The sequence below is a fragment of the Polypterus senegalus genome, chromosome 10 (assembly GCF_016835505.1).
Source record: "Polypterus senegalus isolate Bchr_013 chromosome 10, ASM1683550v1, whole genome shotgun sequence".
In the NCBI taxonomy this organism is placed as follows: Eukaryota; Metazoa; Chordata; class Cladistia; order Polypteriformes; family Polypteridae; genus Polypterus; species Polypterus senegalus.
The window spans coordinates 134,648,946-134,676,210 of NC_053163.1; the positions used below are offsets into that span (position 1 = coordinate 134,648,946).

General features: G+C 41.2%; 1 protein-coding gene across 1 annotated transcript; it reads left to right on the forward strand.

Annotated features, from left to right (window-relative positions):
• LOC120537671 (kelch-like protein 23) lies at window positions 1-25,413 on the forward strand. Its single transcript, XM_039766774.1, has 3 exons — window positions 1-1,018; window positions 1,594-2,005; window positions 23,354-25,413. The coding sequence occupies exons 1-3, from the start codon at window positions 73-75 to the stop codon at window positions 23,655-23,657; spliced, it is 1,662 nt and encodes a 553-aa protein (XP_039622708.1). The 5' UTR covers window positions 1-72; the 3' UTR covers window positions 23,658-25,413.
• The last annotated feature ends 1,852 nt before the right edge of the window (window positions 25,414-27,265 follow it).

Sequence of the window (27,265 nt, forward strand, 5' to 3'; positions counted from 1 at the left end):
GATGGGTTCTAAATATATCTTGCAGGACACAACTGAGCAGTTTCCTGGCATGAGAAGTCAGTTTCTTCTAACATGGATTTAGGTGAAGGAGCGTGCCCAGGCTCTAACGCTGTGCAGATGGACCAGGCAAGGAGCCCTCCACCTGATGACGGAGGTGACGGCCCTGTCTTCCTACAAATAGGTTGTAAGTCTTTTAGTGTCCAGCGGGAAGCACTAGCCAACATCAGCCCTTACTTCCGGGCTCTCTTTTATGGTGGCAGCCGGGAGAGCAGGCAGCACCACATTGAAATTCGAGGAGTTGGCTTGGAGGAATTCCAGCAGCTGATGGACTTTGTGGAGACATCAAAGCTCACTCTGAACCGAGACAATGTGCTCTCCATTTTAGAAGCTGCCAACTACCTGCAGATGGAAAGAGCCAGGCTGCTGTGCTGCAAGTTTCTAGAGCGGGAGCTGCACATTAGCAACTGCTTGGGCATGATGGCTTATGCCTGGCATTTGGGCTGTATGGAGCTGTACCAGGCGTCAAGGGGCGTGGTGCTCACACACCTCCCGGCTCTGGCCTGTGAAGAGGACTTTGTGTATCTCTCGAAGGAGAATGTGGCAGAGCTGCTGTCCAGCAACCAACTCTGGCTTCCACGGGAGGACCTGGCCTTTGAAGTGGTTCTCAGGTGGGTGGCACATGACCCTAGCCGCGAAAAAGACTTCCTGGAGCTGGCTGGTCTGGTGCGGGCCGAGTGTCTGAGCCTCTCTTATGTGGGGGAACTGTTGAGCAGCGTTCGTGGTTCTGATCCCCGTGCCAAACTCATCTGCAAGCTGGATGCCAACCCACCTCCAAGCTGGACTCTGCCCAGACCAGTGGCTCGTCGAATACGAGCACATGAAACATTGTATGTGCTGGGTGGTCGCCATGATCAAGAAAAGCAGCATTTATTTCAGTTTCACCCACGTAGCGGCATGTGGCAGCCATGTGCCCCACTGCAGCGCCGGAATCTGACGCAATACGCTGTGGCAGCCGTAGGTAATGAGCGCTCATGTCTGCTGAAGAACCTCGGGGGCAATGAGACCAAAGTGTCGGTCTCTGTAAGGCTTCCTCACAAGAAGTGAGTTAGGGGCAGACGTCAGACATTTAGACTACCCCACTGCTCAAGCTTCACAAAAAAAAAAAAAAATTTTCAAAAACTCAAAGCTGGGTGGGCAATGAACCTTTAAAGTGTTACAACATGTCACTTGCATGACAAAGGGTCCATACAAGTGCTTCATCTCGCTACCCTACATTTGAAAGCTTGTTTTTCATTAAGCTGGCCAATAAGGAAAAAGTGGGATAGCACTGTTTAATAGTTGGTAAGGACTCAAAGCCTGGCACCACTGATTAATAGGTGTCTGCTGTATTGCCATCCCTAATTCAGAGCTGGCCTTCTGACTTCATCAGGTACAGCAAATGGCCATATCTGTCTGAGAGTGGCCACACTCTGTGGGTGGGTGGCAAGTGTGCCATTAGGTCTACTCAGTGACCCTTTCCTAAGACAGCCAACTGGCAATCTGTAAATGGCTCTCTCGTATTTCTAGATATCTGATATATTTCTCATTCTCCAGGGAATGCCATCGTGGTGACAGGAGGTTACTTTCTGGACGAGGTGGTGTGGTACAGCGTGGACTGGGTGCTTATGTTTCTCTGCAGCGAGGGGCGTTGGACAGAAGGGCCTTCCTTCAAGAAGTCCAGGCACAGCCACTGCGCAGTGGGCATTAAAGACCAACTCTTCATATTGGGAGGCAGCATGGATAGTGGACCCATCACGGATGTGGAGAGTTTTCAGCTAGGTGCTGAGAGCTGGGAGAGTGCCAGTCCTCTCATCCAGGCTGTGGAGAGGGCAGCAGCCACCAGTCTGGACTCCACCATTTATGTAGCTTGTGGCCTAGATGAAAATGGAGACGTGTACAAAGGCATCCAGCGGTTTCGTGTAGACCAGGACCAGTGGGATGTTGTCTCCTACTCCCCATTTCCACGGTAGGCTAACTAGAGATGTCATGGAAGGGCTGTGATGTGACTAGCAGACAGGCAATACTTGCTCTGAAGTGCTCAACATTTCAAAATTGACACACGTTAATTGTATCTTCTTCTATAATACGCTGCCGTGGCTGTCCGTTTGTCCAGGGTTTTAAATCACCTGTAGCTCACAAATCGTTTGATCCATTGACCTGAAATTTGATACACATATACTACGTGATGTCAACTATCAGCTTTTGGGGTGATGATTTTTATGACTCTTTTTATTTTATTGTAGAATCAACTCTTGGCAGCGGGCAGCAGAGCGGCCATGTGGCGCATGTGTATGGATGCCGTTCTCATCCCTACCACCTTCGCCGTCACTTCCCCTACTTTTCCATATCTCAAACCATTCTTAAGGCAGATAGCCAGAGGGCATCATCGTACCACCTTCGCCGTCACTTCCCCTACCTATTCATATCTTAAATCATTCTTGAGGCGTATTGAAGAGTTAAGTGCCAGCTTAGTGAAAAATTAAGGAAAACGTACTAAGTAATTGCATCACAAACCCTGACTTAAATCAGTTTTAATGCGGAAAGATGCCAACAAAAGAAGAGAAGAAGCGGGCTGCTAGGGTGGGGAAAAGAAGAGCTGCTCAGGAAGCAGCAACAAGCGCATCAACCTCTGAGCAAATGAATGCTAAACGTACAGAGAAAGAGCATGAAAACTAGGAATGCTGAAGTCAAGTGTATTCACTGCACGTTATCGTGCAGTACGCCATTACTGGTTGTTTAATAGTTAGAGAAGATGATGATCATTTTCACCGATTCCTACATTGTTTTCCTATGGTTTACACTTCTGTTATAAGTAGGGTGCTGATTTGCCAGGGGCTACTTTAGAACTTTGGGGGTCAGATGTATAAAACTTGTGTATGCACAAAATAAGGCCCAAAATGTGCGTATACAACTTCTGACACAAACGTTGGGTTTTATAAAAGAAAACCTGATGGGAAATTATGTGTATATTTACGGTAACTCGGACCCATCTGTAGACATATTTTGAAAAAACTGGGAAATGACGTAACCTTTGATCAAGCAAGGAAATGTAGCCAAACCAGCTAAATTATGAGTCGCACACATAATAGTTTATGTCACCAAGCTGTTATAATGTGCAGGGACGTGACGAACACCTCAGAAGTGCTGAATGTGATGCATATTAAAGGTTCCATTTTAAGAGGGCCAATGCTACATATTTATTTGCACTGAAAAACTATTGTGGCCTCATGTATAAACGGTGTGTACGCACAGAAATGTTGCGTAAGAACTTTTCCATGTTCAAATCCATCCATCCATTTTCTAACCCGCTGAATCCGAATACAGGGTCACGGGGGTCTGCTGGAGCCAATCCCAGCCAACACAGGGCACAAGGCAGGAACCAATCCTGGGCAGGGTGCCAACCCACCGCAGCACGTTCAAATCGCGATGTATAAAACCTACACTTGGCGTAAAGCCACACACTTTTTCACGGTACCTCATGTTTTGTCGTACGCAAGTTTTGTAGAATGGCGGCACCCAGCGTCAAAGCAATGCTACTGTTCCTGTGTGTTTACACCTTATTTTCCTGACGCGGCTTTATAAATACACCGAAACTAACCGCATATTGTTTATTAGCTTAATGCATCTGATTGTAATTAACTCGTAACAATATAATGGTCCAGGGAATAGCCATAGTATTCCAAATACCATAACTGCTTTACCGTTGTTACTCTCACTGCACCTTCTTCTTCTTTCAGCTCCTCCCTTTAGGAGTTGCCACAGCGGATCATCTTTTTCCATATTACTCTCACTGCACGACTCGGAGTATTTATATCACTGTATCTGAGTGTGAATCACAGCAGCAGCTGATCGGAAAGAGAATTATCGGTATACAGCTTTAAGGACACACTGCCTCAGCCACGGCAAAACGTTTCAAAGCCTTTCCTGTACGGACCTTGCGGTTCAGAAACAGTTTCATCCCAAGAACTTTAAATGCACTCAATCAATTGCAACTTGTAGAACGGTTTGTACTTATAAGTACAATCACCTCACTGTAAACTTGCACTACAGTTATAATATCTCACAACCTGAGCCACTTTATAAAGCGCATATTTACATATGATGACGATATCATTTTTAAGGTGAAATGCAGCAAAATATGTTTGTTAAATTATACACATAAAACTTTTAACTTCATTTAAATCTATATTCTTCACTGGGAGTGTCGTGAAGGATAGAATAATTAAACATGTACTACGAAGATATTTCAATGTTCTTTAAACGTTTTGAAGAATCGGCGCTAAGCTTACAGATGGCTTAACTTCTATTACAGAGCTGATTGTGTGGCGATCGGTTACTTGGGGAAAGAAAAGCACTGACTGCAGTGACGGCTACGCCATTATATATTGAATATAAAACAGAAAGAGAAAATAACAACACAGCTAAAAACACAGCGACAAATTTCGACAAAAGTTAAATGCTTGTGTCATGAGCACGAGGCGGCTATGCAGTGTCCGCAACAGATGTGGCCATCCACCGTGCATAAGCTACCTTATTGACATTGGCGGGCGAAGGAGGCACCGATTCTTCCTCTGCCCAGTGCCACCACAAGCCTAGAGCCGCCCCTGAGTACTGCTGCAATAAATTATTTCATCGAAGTCAAACACATGTTTAATAACGTGCTTTAACTCCTATCATCATGAAAATGACATCACGTATACATCTCAGTATTTTAGTTATTCAGAGAGCTGTAATATCACGAATGTAATGGACTCTGTGTCCAGTTGGAGGAAGAGAGCCAGTTTAAGAAGCAAGTAGTGATTCACACACATAGATCACATAGTAGAAGATCAAATACAAAACAAAGCATTTAACGTGCTACTTTAATTACGATGTGATTTGAGAAACTGGTTAATTAAACGATTTTAAGATGAAGTTTATGATGTTCTACTTTAATGACAAAATAAACTACGTGATTAAAGTGGAAATGTCGAGATTGAAGTTGACATTTCGTGCTTTTTCCCCACTGTGTGCCTTTTTTCTCTGTACCCTAAAAAGTTTTCATATGACACTCAGACAGTGGGCTACAACTCGGCTTTTCACGGCGACTTTGATATGTGACTTCTTTTTATTTCCGCACTGTGCGATTTGTGAATGTGAGCTTTCAAGTTTCTCCAACACGCTATGTCACTCGATCAACTTCCTTTTGTTGATTATACCACGGTTTATTTGAACAAATAGTATGTTTTTCCTTTGCCTCCACTTGGTATTCGCTGAAATTCTTATGTTTCCCCCCGTGCTTTTCCCATTGTCTTTTCACAGAAGGCTGCGCTTAAGGGCGATTTATATTGATTTGCATATTCAAAGAGGCGTAATTCTGGGAGGATTTGGGGCGTTACATAATGCGCGTCACGAGCGTTAGTTTTCACGCTGATCGGGATTTATGTAGCGGAATAACGTGGAAGTTGGAGTACGCACAGATTCCTGCATCTGGATTTTTCTGTGCGTAAGCACATTTCGGCTTTTGTGCTTACGCCATGTTATAGTGCGAGTTCTACACACAGCGTTATACATGAGGCCTCAGGTCTCCTAACATTATAATCGGAGCAATTGACTGCACTCATAACAAGATGGACACGTAGCAAGAATTAAGCTGCTTTTCTTAAATGCACAAGTCATTCTTGATGCCATGATGAGACTGACAGATACTGTGAGTCAGTGGCCTGGGTCAACCAATAATGTATTTATTCTGAGACAAAGTACAATACAATACAATGCAATTTATTTTTGTATAGCCCAGAATCACACAAGGAGTGCTGCAATGGGCTTTAGAAGGCCCTGCCTTTTGACAGCCCCCCAGCCTTGACTAACTATGAAAGACAAGGAAAAACTCAACCAAAAAAAAAAAAAACCATAGTAGGGAAAAAATGGAAGAAACCTTGGGAAAGGCAGTTCAGAGAGAGACCCCTCTCTGGGTAGGTTTGGTGTGTAGTGGGTGTTAAAAAAAAAAAGGGGTCAATATAATACAATACACAGAACAGAACACAAGTAATCCAAAAAACAATATAAGTAGCTTTGGCAGATGTGATGGTGCTGTACACGGTGGCTGGTTTATTGGTAGGCTACATCAGTTTGTCATATGGCCTTCACATGTTCCAGATGATACCGTCTGTGCTCACGTATAAGTTGGGTCTTGAAACCCAACAAATCGATCATAAAATCAGACCCCGACTTATATGTCTGTTCAAAAATGCGACACTTAACTTCTTTTTTTTTTTTTTTACATCTTCTTTCCTCCTCCAGTCTCGCACCAGTTTCTCAGATGCATCGAATTTTGTTGCAGCAGCTCAGTTACCAATTTCTTTTCGCAATGTTTAATTTAAAGCCAGCTTCATATTTTCTTTTGATTAAACGCTTCATCGTAGATAAGGGATGCTCTTACAATAAAGGTGTATGAGGGTGTGAGGGTGTTGCTTCGGAACAGTTTGTGTATTATAGTGTTGGTCACGTAGGCACAATAGAGAGAGAGAGATTAGGAGCACACGCTGATACAACGCATTGCCGCACCCACATAGAGAAAAAGGCAGTGTGCTCCGTGGTTCTTCTCTCAGGTGGCAGTTAGCATATTATAATCCCTTGTACCAATAGCGTGAGTTTTCCGCATATACGGTAGTTGGTATCTGCTTAGACACTGGCACTGACACCTTATGCCTTTCCCCGACCCCCAGAACGCAGAAGAGAGGTGCTATAATGCAACACGTGATCTTGTGCTCTCAGTTGTGGAGTGCAGTATAGGACTCGATGCGTCAGGTGAGATGCTGCCTTACCAGCCAATGAAGTTCTACAGCATTGTGATTGCATATGCATGAGGCTGATTAGCATAGTCCACATATGGATGCTTTAGGGTGGCAACTAGACAGAGTCTGAGGTGTGTTCACTTTGGTACATTTACAAGATATTTGTGATTTATAAAGGAAATGTTCATATGGCAGGTTTTATGAGTCAGATTTTGTTGGCATATACATTTTCTGTTTTTTGGCTTGATCATATTTTCATGCTCAAATCCACTGAAAGTTTTATTAATAAGACTTGGCTATGTGGAGTTGGCATGTCCAATGTCGTACTCCAATTTCTTCTAGCATTGCAAAGATTACATGAACTGGTAAATCACACAGAAAATGGACGTTCCTACTGTATGTAGTGTGGTAGATGAAGTTTAGGGACCTTCAAAACTTGACTTGATGTTATTTTGAAGAAACTCAAACTGACCCCACGTGGGTTGTTCCTAGGACAGGCTCCTGTCTGAGTATGTTATGTAATTCATATTTCCTAACAAGTATCCCAGTTCCCAACGGTGGGCGAGTGTCTCATAAACAGTAGGGTCAACCTGTGCATGTTGATATAAGCTTTAGCACCCTGTGACCCATCCGTCTTTCAACTTCTGATCCAAATTTTTCATTACTGGGGTGCAGGAAGCCAAAGTCTGTCCCCATAACCATCTGGTCTAAGGCTTTCTGGATGGCACTCAGATCCATTGTACTGTACCTATTTAACCTTTAAATCACAGCAGGACAGTTTAAAGTTGAGTCAACTGATGATACCAGGGTTCCAGAAGGAGCAGAAGTGGAAACACTAAGAAACACAGAACATGTACAAACTCAGTACAGAGAGTGACTGCCTGGGATTTGAACCCAGGACTCTGGTCAAACATTGTGCTACCATGTGTGAGTCTGTAGTGGAAAAAATGCTTTAAAAAGTAGATGGCTCAATTCTAGTTTTATGCTGTAGTTCAATGACATGTGGATAACCTAAAACTGGCCCAAAGTAAAAATGCGAATGCGCCCTGCAATGGACTGGTGTGACATCGACACTGTTGATGATCAGATAGTGTAGTGGGGTGCCAAACTGAAATCCTGTTAATTAGTAACCAATCAGAGCTGTTAACTGATGAGATTGCATTCATCCATCCATCCATCATCCAACCCGCTATATCCTAACACAAGGTCACGGGGGTCTGTTGGAGCCAATCCCAGCCTACACAGGGTGCAAGGCAGGAACAAATCCCCGGGCAGGGCGTTCGCCTACCGCAGGAGATTGCATTCATTTCCATTTTAATTAACTTTCTCTTTAAATTTTTAAACACTTTTTTTAACCAACAGTTAAACAATAATGAGATGCAAAGTGAGATAACATAGTGTTGATTGGTAAAATTTGCCCAAGTGTTTTTGCAGTGTTCATGCAGTGTTTGCCATGACGTTGTTCACAGAATATTCTCCTGGAAATTCACCCTGCGGCCGGCCAAGCGCTCCATGATATACTTTGTGAGGCCAACTTGCCATCATAGAGTACTTTGTAGTAACAACAACAACAACAACAACATTTATTTATATAGCACATTTTTATACAAACAGTAGCTCAAAGTGCTTTACATAATAAAGAATAGAAAAATAAAAGACACAATAAGAAAACAAAATAAATCAACATTAATTAACATCGAATAAGAGTAAGGTTCAATGGCCAGGGGGGACAGAAAAAACAAAAAAAACTCCAGACGGCTGGAGAAAAAATAAAATCTGTAGGATTCCAGACCATGAGACCGCCCAGTCCCCTCTGGGCATTCTACCTAACATAAATGAAACAGTCCTCTCTGGATTTAGGGTTCTCACGGAAGGACTTGATAATGATGGTCATGTAGACTTCTGCCTTTCAATCCATCCATCATTGTTAGAGCATCATGAAACTTTGAGTAGGTGGAGGTGGCGCAGGCCACCAGAAAAAGAAACAGAAAAGAGAGTAGGGGTCAGTACGGATTTTAGAGCCACCATGAATAGTTATTATGATGAAATTGAACATACAGAGTATCAGGATTAAGTTAAATTAAGTTAAATTGAAGTTATAAAAAGGCCATGTTACAGTAATGTGTTTTCAGCAGTGTTTTAAACTGCTCTACTGTATCAGCCTGGCGAATTCCTATTGGCAGGCTATTCCAGATTTTAGGTGCATAGCAGCAGAAGGCCGCCTCACCACTTCTTTTAAGCTTTGTTCTTGGAATTCTAAGGAGACCCTCATTTGAGGATCTGAGGTTACGATTTGGAAGTAGCAGCCAGGTGCAGAACTTTCACGCATGACTACTGCAAGATGGCTGCAGGTTTCGCTGGTTGTCACTGAGTCACAAGCACTTGATGAAAAAAATGCCGGAATAAACAGTGATGTGCAATATTTTTCCCACTCACTGTGATTTCAATCCTGTGACTCTTTGATTGCTGTATGTGGGCCATCAGTAAACTTTAAAAGGGTAACATTGTGTCCCAAAGCCACAAAAGCTGAGAAACACTGCTAGAGTCCCATTCCGCATGTATTTTAAAAATTAAAAAAAAATAAATAAAAAAAAGCCTGCAGTATTACTGATATATAACATTGACGGCAGTGCTCTGGCAGAACAGCACTGCATGGCTAATTACGTATGCACATTAATGATGTGCTCAGCAACTCAAAGCAAGCCTTAAAGGAGCCCTCCCCTTATAATAAATCACAGGACATGCTGTGAAATAATAAAAAAATAAAAGATTTTATTATTATTTACAAGGCGTTTCTTTAATCTTGATGGAAGAAGAAAGTGCAAAGTATCTGCATAGATAAATGGGAAACAAAAACGTGACTTCAAACTAATGGGAGCTTGTGTTGCATCGATTTGTGCTGCCTTGTTGAAGTATGTTACACATGCAAATATTTACACATTTAAAAGTCAAAATGTCGAAATTAACATAAGAGTTTTATGCTGTTACTCACCATCATCTAAAGCATTTTTCTTTCCTAGGTTACACAAATCAATGAGAACGATGCCGTATGAGGTGAAATGTATACTGCACATGTGCAAAAGAGGTTTGGAGCGCATTTCGATGCTTGTTAAAACACTGGTCCCAAACTACCACTTCGGGGTATGACCAGCGTGTGCCCGAAGTAGTTAGCACTGCTGTCTTACTGCTCAAATTACATATTTCACCACAAGAAACAGTCCAGAAGTGTGGACAAGCCCCCTGGGACACATGATATCAGAATCAGAATATCTTTATTGTCATTGTAACAAATACAACGAAATTAGGTGCAGTCCCTGCGGTGTTGATATATAAATAAATATAATTACAAAAGGATAAGAAGAAATAAGGTAGAACACAAACATTGAACATAATACCTTAGTGCACATGAAACACTTTCTCACAAGATGTCATCTATTGCACTGCTGCATTGGAGGTGATTAGGTGGCATTCAGTGCCCTAATCGCAACCAGATAGAAACTGTTATGCAGTCTATTAGTCTTTGTTTTGATGCTCCAATATCTTTTGCCTGATGGCAACAGTTGGAACACGTCATGAGCATAGTGTGAGGAGTCTTTTTAGATGTTTTCTGCTTTCCTGAGGCAGCGAGATCTGTGCAGTTCATCCAGAGAGGGTAAAGAGCAGCCGATGATCTGCTCTGCAGTCTTTACGATCCGCTGAAATGTTTTCCTCTGCGCTGTTGCGCAGCTGGAAACCCCCACGCAGAGGCAGTAGCACAGGATACTCTCGATAGAGTAGCGATAGAAAGACACAAGCAGTTTTTGGGGGATGCTATTTTTCCACTGCACCATTATAATCCACTCAAATATAGCTCAGTTCCTACTTTCCCACTGACTTCAATGCATTTCGTGGAGTTGAGGGACATTTCTGTGATTTTGCCGCACTCGAGTTTGCTCATCGCTACAGATGACCAGCTGACTTCATCCTATTTGTCCTTCTGTCTTCATCATACAATATCTATTTCAACAAAACATTTTAAAACATAAAAGTGAAGGTCTAAAAAATATTGGCCTCCACTGGTCCACAAAATGTTTGGATGGTATTCTCAAAAAAGTAAATGGAAATGTGTCCGCAGGGTCGTTTCAGGGCATAGGCAGTTTAGGCAAGCACCTATTTTGCCCTCTAGTGGCTAGCCCTATGTGGAGATTCCTATCTTTATTTTGTTTAGAAGCATTTGTCCAGACCGGAGCACAAAGAAACGTTTAAGGTGTGCACCTCAGCGGAGTCTGCATTGTCTGCACTCTGCTCAGCACATTCTGTTGCCCGGAAACAGCCCTTGGTGACGCTACAGTTTTTAAACAATAAACCTACGAACATTTGAACTCAAAGAAAATGTCCGATCATATTCTTTTTATATTATTTTCGAATATTTAGTCTTAATGTCTGAAAACCTACACAATCCAACAATAACACGGACAACAACAATGTTGTTACTACAATGTAATAATCCTGAAGAGTCAGACATGGCGAAATAAAAGTAAACAATCAAAACAGCAACAGGACTGTAGCTCCTGAGTGAATTGCTAAAAGCTGATTTTACCCAAACTATGATCGTTTCCCAAATGGACATAAATTAAAACTTGTGTTAAAACTTAATAAATATCGTCCTCTGTTGCTCACCACCATTTGTGATATTTGCTCTGGGCACGCTAAAGAAGTTATGCGTAGTGCTTCTCTCGCTGGAAAAGCTCATGCATTAATTGGGTAGGTAGCTTGCGTTATTTGCATATATGAGCATATGGTAAATAGGAATTGTGGGTAAAGGTTCTTATTTAGAGATAATCATTATATTCCTAGTTTCACTGAATGTTGCTTTTATGGTAAGTTTTCAGTTTAATTAATTTATTTAAATGATATGCATATGTTATGGTGACATGTTAACAAAAAAAAAAATATAACTATAATAGAATATCACCATCATCAAAATGTACACAAATGACTAGTGGTTTAAATAGAAAATTACAGATCTTGTATGCGGTTTGAGCAATAAGTCAGTATTTTCTTTAGAGAAACGGTTAGAGCAATAAATAAAACTACTAATACAGCCCAGTTTCAACTTATTTTCTGTAATGGCTCCCATCAAAAGCGTATTTTCTGAGACAGTCTTGTAAACAGACGTTGCTATTAATCTGAATTTGAAAGCATAAATACTTTGCTCTCCCCAGTCCTATCTTCATGTTTCAATGTCCAGGTCTCGCAGTGATGATTCCTCTCAAAGCAAACAGGGTGGCTGCAAACACCTTAGAGCCGGCTCTGTGTGTCAGAATTGTCAAAGAAGCAAAGTGAAGAAAAGGAAAGTTTTAGGAACAGCAAGAGTGAGCTTGTAATTAAAGAAGATGTTCGGTACTTTTCAAGTTGAGGTTATTTCTTTACAGTCGTGGTACTTCTTAATCTGCCACATAAAATAGTGTTCTAAAATGAAGCATTTTTTAAATTGAAAAAAGCGAACTTGTTCTGATGTTTTTAAAATGAAAGTGATAGAACTGAGTTGCAAATGAACAAATAGCCTTAAAACAGAATACGTTCATTTTTAAACAAGTCTTGACATTGCACAAATAAAGTTCATCCGTGTCATTTTTAAAAGGGATGGGAAAAAGCAAAACATTTTTGTGCAGTTCATCCATTTTAAAAGGGAACCAGCTATGCAATTCATCTCGCTGACTGTCTACCTCTGCGTACGCCGGGGCATTGGGTTCACCATTATTGACATTGAATATTGATGCCCAGATATCATTTACCGTTTTTCTTCTGTAGACAACTAGACAATAATTACAGGAAAAAAATATGTCACGCTTATGGTTGCTCACAGTCTTTTACTACTTGCGACACAAATAGGGAATGATTTAAAATTGCTATGAACCATCTTGTCGTGCTATGGGCTTGATCACTACTCTACCAAGAAGAAACAGAGACGATTACTAAATACTCACTCACAAACCTTGTCCTTGGTTCTTTTATTACTATATCATCAGCCAAAGCAACTGTTCATGTACTATCAACTTGGATAATTCCATCGAGGCTGGGCTCTGTCACATATTCTGCCATTTATTTTTTTCACACAACATGCCACAAAAAGTGCATCAAGCTGAGTTGTGGACTGACAATTTAATCAATCAATCAATCAATCAACATTTATTTATATAGCACATATTCATACAAAAAAAATGTAGCTCAAAGTGCTTTACAAAATGAATAGAAAAATAAAAAATAAACATAAGACAACATTAATTAACATAGAATAAGTAAGGTCCGATGGCCAGGGTGGACAGAAAAAACAAAAAAAAAAAACTGCAAAGGCTGGAGAAAAAAATAAAATCTGTAGGGGTTCCAGACCACGAGACCGCCCAGTCCCCTCTGGGCAATCTACCTAATATAAATGAACCAGTCCTCTTTGGATTTAGGGTTCTCGTGGAAGGACTTGATGATGATGGTCACGTAGACTTCTGGCTTTCAGTCCATCAATGTTGGAGCATCATGATGCTTTGAGTAGGTGGTGGCGCAGGCCGCCACCACAAAGAAACCGGAAAAAGAAACAGAAGAGAGAGTTGGGGTCAGTACGGATTTTGGAGCCACTATGAATAGTTATTATGATGAATTGAACATACAGAGTATCAGGATTAAGTTAAAGTGAAGTTATAAAAAGGCCATGTTAAAGTAATGTGTTTTCAGCAGTTTTTTAAAGTGCTCTACTGTATTTGCCTGATGAATTCCTATTGGCAGGCTATTCCAGATTTTAGGTGCATAACAGCAGAAGGCCGCCTCACCACTTCTTTTAAGTTTTGCTCTTGGAATTCTAAGGAGACACTCATTTGAGGATCTGAGGTTACGATTTGGAATATAAGGTGTCAGACATTCCGATATATAAGATGGGGCGAGATTATTTAAGGCTTTATAAACCATAAGCAGTATTTTAAAGTCAATCCTGAATGACACAGGCAACCAGTGTAGTGACATCAAAACTGGAGAAATGTGTTCGGATTTTCTTTTCCCAGTTAGGATTCTAGCAGCTGCATATGGATGGCTCTTCTAAAAGAATGCATTGCAGTGTAATCAGTTCAGTGAAACTGGATTGAAGGTATTGCTCAGTGGCAGACTTCACAATCATGCAGTGCTGAAGCAGGAAGCTGACCCCACTGCAGATGTCCGGTCAGAGACAAAGAGGCACACAAAGTCTTCCAGGATCACCAGCTTATTTGTTTAATACCTTGTTCACACTGTATGAAATTGGCAAAGGAATCTTTTTTCACCTTTACAAAGTATGTGTGTGTGGTTTTCTGTGAAAGACAGGGAATTAACCTTTATAAGTCATCATGCACATAAATGAAATAGTACTAAACTCATAGCATTACATATGATGTGAATGGCAGCAATAGATCAAAAGTGTACTGTACTATTATTACTTGGTAAAATGGCACCTTTCAATATACAAGTACAATATTTAAAATATTAACATGTGGATTTGAAACTTAACAACTGACTGACTCCACATTAACGTAGCTAGATGTAGTGAAATTCAAGCTCAAATGAAATAATAACATTAGCAGAGGCCGCATACAGTATGGCACACATGCAGTAACCAGCGTGTCGCTGTCTTCGCATCAACGTACATGCAGCTTTCACATGTCACGGGGCTTTAGCCAACGCAATTTACCTTCAATATACAATGCAACACCGATACCATCCCAAAACACGCATTGCGAAAAAAAATTATGTTAAATTTACGGTAAAGTACTGGCAGCTGTGGTTGCCAGAATTTTGCTGTTAAAAATAAGGTGACAATATTTTTAGGTCTACGTTGCACTTTAAAAAAAATTATATTTATGGTAAAAAACTGTTGAGAGGTTTACTTACCTTGGCAGTGACATTCATGTCTCTGGTGACTCTTCCTATGAAGTCAGTAGATGAATTGGGAGAGAATGGCGGTCATGAGGTCGCTGGAAAGGGGTGTGTGATGCTCCCAATATCTTTGCAAAAGGACGAAGGTCCAAGTCTTTACAGTCCTGGTGCTTCCTGTCTTGCTATATGGTTGCAGACATGGATGCTATCCAGTGACCTGAGATGAAGACCGGACTTCTTTGGTACTGTGTCTCTGCGGAAAATCCTAGGGTACTGTTGGTTTGACTTTGTGTCGAATGAGCAGTTGCTCATGGAGTCCCAAATGAGGCACATTACCTGCATTATGAAGGAGCGTCAGTTGTGGCACTATGGCCATGTAGCGCATTTCCTCGAGGGTGATCAGGCTCGTAAGATCCTCATTGTTGGGGACCTGAGTGGACGAACCAGGCCAAGGGGTCACCCACGTAACACCTGGCAGATAGAGGGTTATTTCTGGAGGGTGTCTGCCTGGGGGGTTGCCAACTGGGATCCCGAGCTGTTTCGTCATGTGGTGGGTGTGACAATGAGCTGTACCAGTGCATGTTCTCAACTTGACTTGACTTGATTTGGTATAACTTTGTAATAAATAATGTTTTTTCTTTACAACACATTCCAACAGCAGTGAACATTTAACCATAACCTGGAATCCATGAAGTATAATAAATATGCCAATCAATAAACCATTAGAAAGTATTGTCAGGATCAAACACGTACACATTTCGCATGACTAAAGTAACAACAACCAATAGCAAACATGTATCATTTAATTATATACATTGAAAAGAATTTAGGGAGTTACATGCAACACACTATCTAATGGAGAAGTAAAGTTTGCTTTTGTGGTGTATGGTGTCCTACTTATCGAATACAACCCACCATAAATCAGCTTCCATAACCTCAAAAACGAAAAATAAGTCTGCTAACTGTGTTTAAGTTTTTTTTCCCTCCTATTTAAAGGTATGCGGTTCACCAGAAACAATATAATAAAAGGGGGCGTGGCCTTATGCAAATACCGGAACTTCAGTGTTACTGAAACAGTGCTTTACCGTTTTATATTTTACAGTTGTTTACCTTCGCTATTTGACAATTTTTCACTGTAAAATTAACAGCAATTTTTTCAATGTAACTCTAATATATCAGTAAATGGTATTAGATAGATAGATAGATAGATAGATACTTTAGCATATTTTGAAGGTAGAAAAATATTGATTTTACAGAATTTGGCTGTAAAAAATAATGAAAAGTATTGTTTAAGATAAACAGGTAATTTTTCAGTAGAATCTAAGGTAACTTTCCTTTTTTTCGAAAAGGTATTTTACTTTCACCATTTACCGTCTTTTTACCGTTTTACATTGTGGCATCCCGTGTGAACTTGAAGTGAAAAGAACACTTACCGTAATTTTCAGAAGCAAGCGTAATCACACGTGTGAAATGTAAAAGTGACTTAAATTATTACACCTACCTTTAACAGAGATCTCACTCCATAATATAAACTCTAAACACATTAATAATCAGCTCACTGTACTGCGAAATGACGTCCTGCCTTATCGACTCGTAAGCGGGAGAAAAAAAATCAAAAAGAACGACTTCTGGATGAGGCAAAGTGGGGCTGTGCGCCTTTTTCATAATGAATTGGGACGCCTGCCTTCTTAACAGGAACTCTTTTGTCTCCAGTGTGGACCCCAAGGAATCCTGATGACTTCAACTGTCCTGGGGTGAGTGAGGGTGTCCTGTGCCTAATCTGGCCTCAACATGTCAACATGTCAGAGGAAAAAGCAATTTGTTCTGTCAGTCCTCATGCGTTGTAGAGTGGGTTAGCCCTAGCATAACAGATCCAGTATGCTGGGTTCAGATCCCATGTCTGGTATCTCCCACTCAGTTCTCCCAGACTTACAGGTTAGGTAGATTGGTGACTCTAAAAGGGCGATTGTGCCCTGGAGCAGACTGGTGCTCCATCCAGACTTGATTCTGCGGGACTGGCCCTGGACCACCCTGAATTAAATGAAATAGATTTTAAAATCTTAAAACAATCATATATCCTCAGCAAGAGAGAAAGTCAAAAAGATCTCATCGTGGCCTCCTAATTTCCAACTTAGTTTTGCTTAGGTTCCAAGTTTTGATATACCAAATGAGTTTATGACATGCCAGTACGCTTTCACAATCGGAAGCCACATTTCTATGCAGGGTTTCCATATTCTCCAATGACTTTAATGCTCTGTTTAGATGAGAATGCCCTGTTCCACGTCTCCAGGTCTGCGATTTCCAGTTTTGACTGCCACCCAGCTGGACCCTTTGTCTTGGTAGCGTTCACCATAAATGGCAGATCCACATGGAGCACTGAGGTGGTTTTGGGTGTCTAGTTAAGAAGTCCTCCATTAGGTGGTGTCTAACCCACTAGAAAAACACCCAGGATGTGTGACATAGCAGTGCTAGCGAAAATCTAGAGACGAGTAGTTTGGCTGAATAGGACTTCAAGGTATGAGGTGTGAGGAGAGACTGATGGAGCTGAACCTTTTCAGATTGAGCAAACAGACATGAAGAGGAGACGTGATTGATTTCTTTAAAATTATGCAGGGAATCGGTCCAATGGGACTTAAAATGAGTTCAGCAAAGTACACCAGGACACAGTTGGAAACTTATTAAGAGTAAGTTTTGCAGAAACATTTTAAAGTTTTTCTTCACACAGACAACCACAGACACATGGATTAGGTTGCCAAGTTGTGCTGTGGGGGGGTCATATGACTTTAGGGACACCTTGATGTTATTTTGTTTTAATTATGTGGATAGGACTGACGAGCTTTACTGGGCCGAATGGCCTGTTCTTGTCACATTTTGTCTAATGTTCTGAGATGGTCCCGGCTGTATGTGGGACTTCTCCAGACTGCTTTTGACAGGTGGTCCGCTTTATGTCCAGGTTTAACAGGATGAGTGCTGTAAAAATGTGAGTGACGATCCCTGCTGCTTTCCATGACTCACAAATTGGGAATTCAAAAAGAATGTCCTTGTTTTCAAATTAGTTTAATTCTGGTTATAAAAATGTGTTTTACTCCGAGCTACAGGAAAGCCATCCATGCTTTGCCTGTTATGTGGGTGGAAAAATATTTGGCTTTTCTGACCCCAGGCAGCCAAATGCATAAAACGGTGAGTCAAAGCAGAAGGCATTTGTTGTGCTGGAGTTCACAAAGTCACATTTGGTAATCACAGTGCAACATGAAATTTAAAGACATGTCAACCAGCAGTCCTTCATATCAGAAAAACACTGGGTTGTGATTTCACAAGAAAGGGGTCTCTGCAAAGGGGTAAAAACCCCTGGAGTGTCCCAAGAGAAGGTGCAGAGATGTAGAGGAGCTTTCCTGGAGTGCCTGCAAGGTACTGGTGAACCGGGAATTCCTCCACTGGCAGCGAGGTGCGGTTTGTGAAAGCGACTGATGAGGAAAAGGTACAAGAAGGCTGTCCAGCCATGAGGACAAATTGAGCATTTGACTTGTGGGCTGAAATGATAAAAGAAATGAAAGAAGGTGCATTTGAACTCTGCCTGTTTTCAGTGAGGCAAGCAGGGACATTAAACTCGGGCAGTTTTTTCTATCACTTAGTATAAACCACATATTTTTAAGTTGAAAACTACCAGAATTGAACTCAATTAGGGTCAATCATTTTAAATGCCCCTTTAGAAGGCTGACAGCTTTACTTCTTTTTGACAGTTGGAGCCCCACAGCAAGGCCGTCTTAATGTATGGGCACAATGGGCACTGGCCAGGGGCCCCAGGAGCTTAGAGACCCGCGATGTTTCTGATGTCTATGCATTTTTATGCTTTGCTATCTAAACACAGCGCATTACTATTCCTGGGGGTCTATGATGCTGGTAAGACGGTGCTGCCCCACAATGAGTGCGTTTACAGGCACACACAAAACCAGGATAAGGTGTAGCTTCCTAAAAAAACCCATTTACAAGCGCAACTCCACTTATGGAGTTCACTTTTGCTGAAAAGCTCCTAATAATGCACTAAAGAAACATTAATCGCCAGGCAGACTCCACACATTGTAATTACTCTGAACTACCACACATGGCACAGACTCAGAAATGGCAACGGTAAAGGATACGTTTAGCATTGTTTCAAGTCAAAGTGCTTTCCAAGGATGCTGCATTTGCCATGCAAAAGTTTATGGTGGCCCTAAAAAGCAAGTCTGAAGCATGGTATTTAATATATATTTTTACTTGAATTAAAGGGGGAAAATACTTAAAAAATGAAATATTACCAGTATGTTACTTTTATCCTTCAACAATAATAATAATATTAATAACATTTTAATTTTTCTTATTTGAAAGTAAATCATTTAGGATACATCCCGTTACAGGATGGAAAGCAGCAACTGTAAGGATGAGTGTCTCCTCAACATTAGATCATTAGATTTTTTTTTAATTATGTAATTAGGGCTGACTGTTAAACGTTGATTTTTCTTTATAAGTCACTGCACCACTTGTTGTGTCAAACCAGTGAAACTGTGCAGTATCCACAACTGTCAAACATATGGACACTCAAAACATACAGTGGTGTGAAAAACTATTTGCCCCCTTCCTGATTTCTTATTCTTTTGCATGTTTGTCACACAAAATGTTTCTGATCATCAAACACATTTGACCATTAGTCAAATATAACACAAATAAACACAAAATGCAGTTTTTAAATGATGGTTTTTATTATTTAGGGAGAAAAAAAATCCAAACCTACATGGCCCTGTGTGAAAAAGTAATTGCCCCCTTGTTAAAAAATAACCTAACTGTGGTGTATCACACCTGAGTTCAATTTCCGGAGCCACCCCCAGGCCTGATTACTGCCACACCTGTTTCAATCAAGAAATCACTTAAATAGGAGCTGCCTGACACAGAGAAGTAGACCAAAAGCACCTCAAAAGCTAGACATCATGCCAAGATCCAAAGAAATTCAGGAACAAATGAGAACAGAAGTAATTGAGATCTATCAGTTTGGTAAAGGTTATAAAGCCATTTCTAAAGCTTTGGGACTCCAGCGAACCACAGTGAGAGCCATTATCCACAAATGGCAAAAACATGGAACAGTGGTGAACCTTCCCAGGAGTGGCCGGCCGACCAAAATTACCCCAAGAGCGCAGAGATGACTCATCCGAGAGGTCACAAAAGACCCCAGGACAACGTCTAAAGAACTGCAGGCCTCACTTGCCTCAATTAAGGTCAGTGTTCACGACTCCACCATAAGAAAGAGACTGGGCAAAACGGCCTGCATGGCAGATTTCCAAGACGCAAACCACTGTTAAGCAAAAAACATTAGGGCTCGTCTCAATTTTGCTAAGAAACATCTCAATGATTGCCAAGACTTTTGGGAAAATACCTTGTGGACTGATGAGACAAAAGTTGAACTTTTTGGAAGGCAAATGTCCCATTACATCTGGCGTAAAAGGAACACAGCATTTCAGAAAAAGAACATCATACCAACAGTAAAATATGGTGGTGGTAGTGTGATGGTCTGGGGTTGTTTTGCTGCTTCAGGACCTGGAAGGCTTGCTGTGATAGATGGAACCATGAATTCTACTGTCTACCAAAAAATCCTGAAGGAGAATGTCCGGCCATCTGTTCGTCAACTCAAGCTGAAGCGATCTTGGGTGCTGCAACAGGACAATGACCCAAAACACACCAGCAAATCCACCTCTGAATGGCTGAAGAAAAACAAAATGAAGACTTTGGAGTGGCCTAGTCAAAGTCCTGACCTGAATCCAATTGAGATGCTATGGCATGACCTTAAAAAGGCGGTTCATGCTAGAAAACCCTCAAATAAAGCTGAATTACAACAATTCTGCAAAGATGAGTGGGCCAAAATTCCTCCAGAGCGCTGTAAAAGACTCATTGCAAGTTATCGCAAACGCTTGATTGCAGTTATTGCTGCTAAGGGTGGCCCAACCAGTTATTAGGTTCAGGGGCAATTACTTTTTCACACAGGGCCATGTAGGTTTGGATTTTTTTTTCTCCCTAAATAATAAAAACTATCATTTAAAAACTGTATTTTGTGTTTACTTGTGTTATATTTGACTAATGGTTAAATGCGTGTGTTGATCAGAAACATTTTGTGTGACAAACATGCAAAAGAATAAGAAATCAGGAAGGGGGCAAATAGTTTTTCACACCACTGTATACAGGTAGTACAGAGAGACCATAAACGTGAGGCTCGATTTTCTGTTTCTTTTGCTATGTAACATCTCCACTGATACAGTAAACTCACCACGGTGCAGCCCGTTAGGTTACAAATAAATTCCTTTAGTGGTTGTTATTACAATAAAATGGTGTGAAGAATTTTAACAAACCGGTATTTTTCAAAGTAACGCCTCCAGTTAATTCAGCTATAACAAAAATATTAGGCACCGCACTGCAGGCAAACGGAAAGCACCACAGTTTACTTTGATCGATTTTATTTTAACAGCTTTACGTGGAAAATGCATCTTATTTGGAAAGCAATAACTTTGACTTGAAAAATACTGAACTTATACCAAACTTTTTTTTTTTAACTAATATCTTGCATGAGGTAAAAGAAAATGGATGGCCACCTATTTACATACACACTGATGTACTTACACCAAGAATTGTGATCGCCAATAATATAACTGAAAAAAGAGTGCTATATTAACCTCATTCAGCGTGCTACTTAACCGAAAACTTGGCGTGACAGACAAACGTTTTGTTTTGTCAAGGTACCTACCCTTTCCATGTACTTGAGCGCGACACGTTTAATCTGTCGCGCGTCACTAACAGGGCGCAGCACCACCACAGCGCCACCTCATTTGAATATCGCGCTTCGCCTTGTTTCATTGTGTGTGCCGCATTTAATTCTCCACGTTACTCTGTTCAATTGTGCGCGTCACTTCTTTAATTTTTTTTTTGTCGCTTGGGGGCCACCATAAAATTGTATTCTAAAATGAAATGTTTTCTGTAAGTTTAAAAAAATATCTAACCTGCAGTGGCGCTTTACAATTAAAGCTGTGGGGCCCCACTGGAAAATAAAGTGTCAAAATTTTCATATAAGTAAACATGTCCTTCATGTTTCCAAAAAGGGATCTGGAAATAATCGTTTTATTGCATACTAGCAGACCTCGTGCGCTTCGCTGCAGTCGCTGTATTTGGAATAATTATATATCTACATGCGACTTATAGAGCTTCTTTATATACACCATTTTTGGTTTGTCCTCCTGGAGCCAAAATATATAAATTTTCTCTGTGACTAATTCGTGAACATGCTACATAAAAAATAGAAACGGGAAAAACGGCAACACCGCCGGGAACAACAGTAAAAAACAACAGTGAATGAGATAAAGTAAAAGTCTACTAAACACTAAAGTACAAAAACGAAGTAGAAAGTAACAGTAAACCGCAACACCGCCGGGAACACCGGCACACCGCGAGTACTAAACACAAAGAAACACTAAATAGAAACACTAAGGGAAAAAATACTATTCAGTAAGTACTGCGTCTAGTAAACAGTACATCAGTAAAGGAGAGAAGACTAAACACTAAGGAGAAAGAACAACAAGACCGCGTCAGCTTCAGAGCTCAGCTCCGAGCGAAATGAAGTGAATGAAATGACGTAAATGGGAGGGGAGATGATCACGTGACTCCCTCACCCTCCCTCCACAAACACACAAACACAGTCTCTTGGATCCCAACTCTCCTTTATATGTATAGATTCCAGGTGCTATTTCTCTTGTGGTAAGGATACATTTTCTATCTGAATGCATGAATTCTTTCATAAATTCTGATATGATTTGATCTTTTGAGAAGAAACCACGTCCTGGGTGGATGAAAGGTTATTGTGCAGGAAGGGCCTGGCCATTGCACATAGCTAGTCTTCTTATAAAATGGCTGAATCTCATAATATTGATATTTTTTTTTTTGCTTAAAAATGAGACCTATAAACTATGTTATAATGTAATCTGTAATGTAAGGTGGAGCGGATCCTACTCAGTTGGGCCCTTGAGCAAGGCCTTTAACCTGAAAATTGCTCCAGGGATGCCATACAATGGCTGACACTGTGCTGTGACCCCCAAAGGTCATGCAAAAAGACAATTTCCCCTTCGGGGATTAATAAAGTGTACCAAATACCTTAAAAAATAAATCACAAGACGTAGATCAATACTTGACTGTTTTGGCTTTAAAAATGACCATATTTGGTTAAGTTTTTAAGTTTTTCTTCCATGCCCCATATCCTCCATTGTAAATCAACAAAGTGGGCAAATATGTTGTTGAAAGTGCTTAACTTCAGAACACAGTTTGGTGTGGCAAATGCATATGTGCCATGTTTGTAAAGAAATGACCTCAACTTGAAAGATTCAGAACTTATCTTTTAAGAAGGGAGGAATGACAGTAAGATGAGTTAACGTGGGTTTCTTTTTGTCCTTCTCTGTTCCCAGTTCTGGATTGTCTCCTACTACTCAAGTGACTTGTTCATTTGTGAGCCCCTTAAGGCTCCAGTGTGATGTTGGCGTTCTTCTGCCATTCCTAAAATGTCACTAGCACAACCCAACAAAAGTCACAACTGTAAAATGTCAGAGCAGTGAAAGCAGTCTGCTCATCAGTCCTAATGTGTCGACTTTTTCCCTTTGCAGGTACGACCTTTGTGCCACAATGCTGAATGGCGCCCTTTACCTAGTGGGAGGTAAGGCCTTACGTCTGGACATAGACACCGATGAGTGGACACTGGTGGACGAGCCGTGTTTAGACCAAAAGTTTTTTATGGGTTGTGCAACGGTCAATGGTCAAGTGTACATAGTAGGGGAACGGCGCAGGAACCAGGCCCTTCCCAACATGATCCTTCTGGACCCCTATACAGACATCTGCATGGAGGTTGAGGACACCATGCCCTGCCCTCTGCCCATACATGGTTGTGCCAGTGTGCTTACTGCCCTGTGACACCCAGGAAGCCAGATTGGCTGCTTAGAAGCTCCAGTTGTTCATCAGTGAATGCAGAAGATCAAAAGATTTGCACCGGTGGCTCAAATACACAACCTCTGGCTTTCATTTTATGCAATACTTCGGCTTCTTCTGGCAGCCGTGTTTCCCAGGACAAATTGCTGTTATGTGTCTGCAGTCTTCATTTATTGGAGTTTAACTTTAAAATTAAGTTAAAAGTGTGGATTATGGTTTTCTTTGATTCACTACCAGGCTGCATGTTTGATTGTTCTTTATTTCTATTTCTAGACTTTGGTTCTAATGATTTTCTTTGCTACCATTCAAGAGAGCCTACGCACAGCACCTGTACAAAGTGTTCTGGCCCCTAATTTCACTTTTTTCACATTTTGTTGTGTTGCAGTCTTGAGCTAAAATCATTTACATTTGTTTTTTTCCCTCATCAAGTGACACTCAATACCCCAAAATCTCACATTGACACAAGTATTTAGACCCTCAGTTTCCTCAGAACTTCGGTGAAGCCCCTTTGGCAGCGATTCCCATCTGGTGTCTTTTTGGGTCTGACACGACAAGCTGGATTGGGGGTTTTCTGCCATTCTTTTCTTCGTCTTCTCAGGCTCTTTCAGGTTGGGTGGAGTCTATCGGTGGACGGCTCTTTCAGGTCACTTCAGAGATTTTTGGTTGTGTTAGAGTCTGAGTCCTATCTAGACCTCTCATAGACATTTCCAGAGTTGAGCCTAAGCCATTCCTGTGTTGTCTTTGCTTTGTCTTGTTAGAAGGTGACCCTTCATCCCAGTCTGAGGTCCTGTGGAGCAGGTTTTCATTAAGGATGTCTCTGTACTTTGCTCCAGTCAGCTTTTCCTCAACCTTGTCTATTCTCCCAGTCCCCAGCCCCACATCATGATGCTTCCACCACCACGTTTCACTGATGGAATGGTGTTGTGCAGGGGACACCTTGATTCCTCCAGCCATGACACTTGAAACTGAGGCCAGGCAGTTCAATCTTGGTTTTATCAGAGCAGAGAATCTTGTTTCTTACCACCCGAGAGTCCTTTAGGTGCTTTTTTGCAAACACCATGTTGACATCCATGTGTCTCTTACGGAGGAAAGACTTTTGTCTGCCCACTCTGCCATTAAGCCCAGATCAGTTGGGTGTCACAATGGTGGTTGTCGTTCTGGAAATTTCTCTCATCTTCAGATAGCTTCACTGATATTGCCATGAATGTTCAGTTTGTTTGGGTGGCTAGCTCTAGGAAGAGTTGTGGTTGTTCCAAACTTCTTCCATATAAGAATTATGAAAGTCACTGTGCTCATAGGAACCTTTAATGCTACAGGATTGTTTCTGTAGTCGTCCCTCGATATAATCTTGTCTCTAAGCTCTACAGGCAGCTTCTTCGACCTCATGGCTTGGCTATTCTTCAAGTGTGGTATCTTCTATAGACAGGTGGGCACCATTTCATATTCAGTCCAGTCAATTAAATTGACCACAGGTGGACTCCAAAGAAGGTGTAGAAACCTCTCAATGATGAGCAATAGAAGGGGATGCACCTGAGCCAAAGCAAAGGGTCTGAATGCTTGTGTAAGTGGAATATTTCATTTTTAATAAAACTAGGGGGATTCGACCTGCTCGATTTGCTCGCCAACCCCTTTTCCCCTCTGCCAGTGCTTTATGCCATTGTGAAGAGGATGGCTGAATGCACCCCAAGGAGATGGCCGCTCCTCCGAAACCCCTCTTAAACGGTGATACAATGGGAAACAAACGACAGTTGTTTTTTTTTACCTCCTCTTTGCTCGATCAGCTGCTGGCTTGCTGCTGCTGCCATGCCACATGATCTGCATTTCATCTCTCTTCTCCCCCAGACATCCTCAAACGCTATTCTCTCTTTTCGCTGTTCCGTTATTTCATCAAGTAATATTTTGCATTTGTTTGTGCAAATGCGACCTTTACTCTTTGTTTTTTCTACTTCCATTATCTCTAACCTGCTCTGCATGTGTATCACGGGATTTGGTTCCAAAGTTTAAAGTATGACGTGACTTGACCATCTCGCGGGACATGAAAGTGTCTCTGCTTCTCTGTCTCTCTTCAAAAGATCACGTCTCATCGCAAGTTTTTTTTTTTATAATAGAGAGATTGCAAAACTTGCTGAAATCCTGTTTTCACTTTGCCATTTTGCGGTTTTGAGTGTTTGATGAAGGAAAAAAATAATTTAAATGATTTAAGCATAAGGTTGCAACTTAACGAAATGTGAAGAAACTGAAATTAGGGGTGTGAATACTTTGTGAATGTGCTGTAACAGGTTGACGGCCCAGACCCTTTTAGTTTCACTTGCTTGTTATTTAATTCAGACTACATTTTATACTTAAACACATCTTGCCTGAAGAAGGGGCCTGAGTTGCCTCGAAAGCTTGCATATTGTAATCTTTTTAGTTAGCCAATAAAAAGTGTCATTTTGCTTGGCTCTTCTCTACATTCATAATGGCTAACACGGTACAACACCCTAGTACTACTTAAACACAGAAGTTGATGTGCAAATTAAAGCAACATCAGAATTACAGTATTTGGCTTGGAAAGGAAGCATTACTCACTGAACATTTGATTGCTGTCTTGATATTTCTTTGGCCCACCGTCTTTCAGGTTATGGAGATCACTGGGCCTGGTGGTTGATGGACCGACGGGTCCCAGTTGGATCACTGTCTCCATATTCCTAATTTCTTTTTAAAATTTGCATTTGTGTCAGGTACGGCACATTGTTAATAGTAGCGTCTATCCCAGCTAGCATAGGGCATAAGGCAGATACAGACCCTGGACAGGATGCCCGTCCACCGCAGCCATTGTTTTGTGAATTTTTGCAGAGCATGGCCGGTCACATTTTAGATAAGACTTAAGCCACTGGAAAACATCAAACGAGAATAACTGCTCATAAATATTTAATAATATATAATAAATATAATAATTTAATATAATAAAATATTTAATATGCTAAATAACCTGCAGAGTGTCTTAAGCTGATGTTATATTATAAGGCATTTCAGATTTGCCACCCACAGCTGCTGGTCTCGTCGCTGCTCCACGTCAAATCACACAACTGCCAGTCAGCACACGTGTCACATTACTGACCAAACCCCTCACGTCCATCGTGCTCGCCCCTTTTTCTGACAGCCAATTGCGTGTTGCCTAATGGAGCTGGTGATGTATGAATGGTTAACACCTGCAGTGAGTTCAGCAGCAATCTCGGTGAGTTGTTATTTTTTTCCATTCTCTTATGGTATGTAAAATACGAGACATCAGACTGACTGGCTTCTCTTCTGTTTGTGAGGTCCACAGCCCCTGTGCTGCTTGGCAGAGTCGGTGCTGTACCTGCGATGTCTGAAGGGTTAATAGTTGGGCTGTGTTAAGTTACAATCTTAGCCCTTTTATTTTCCATTCTGGTTAGTGCATAAAACACAAAACATCAGACAGATGAGCTTCTCTTCTATTTGTGAGGTTCAAAACATGCGTGCTCCTTTAGCCTACGTAACTATGGATGACTTTTCCAGCAATTTTCAGCTGTACTCTTCATTTACATAATCTCAGTGAGCTGGTGATGCACTCCTATGAAGCTGATTGTCTA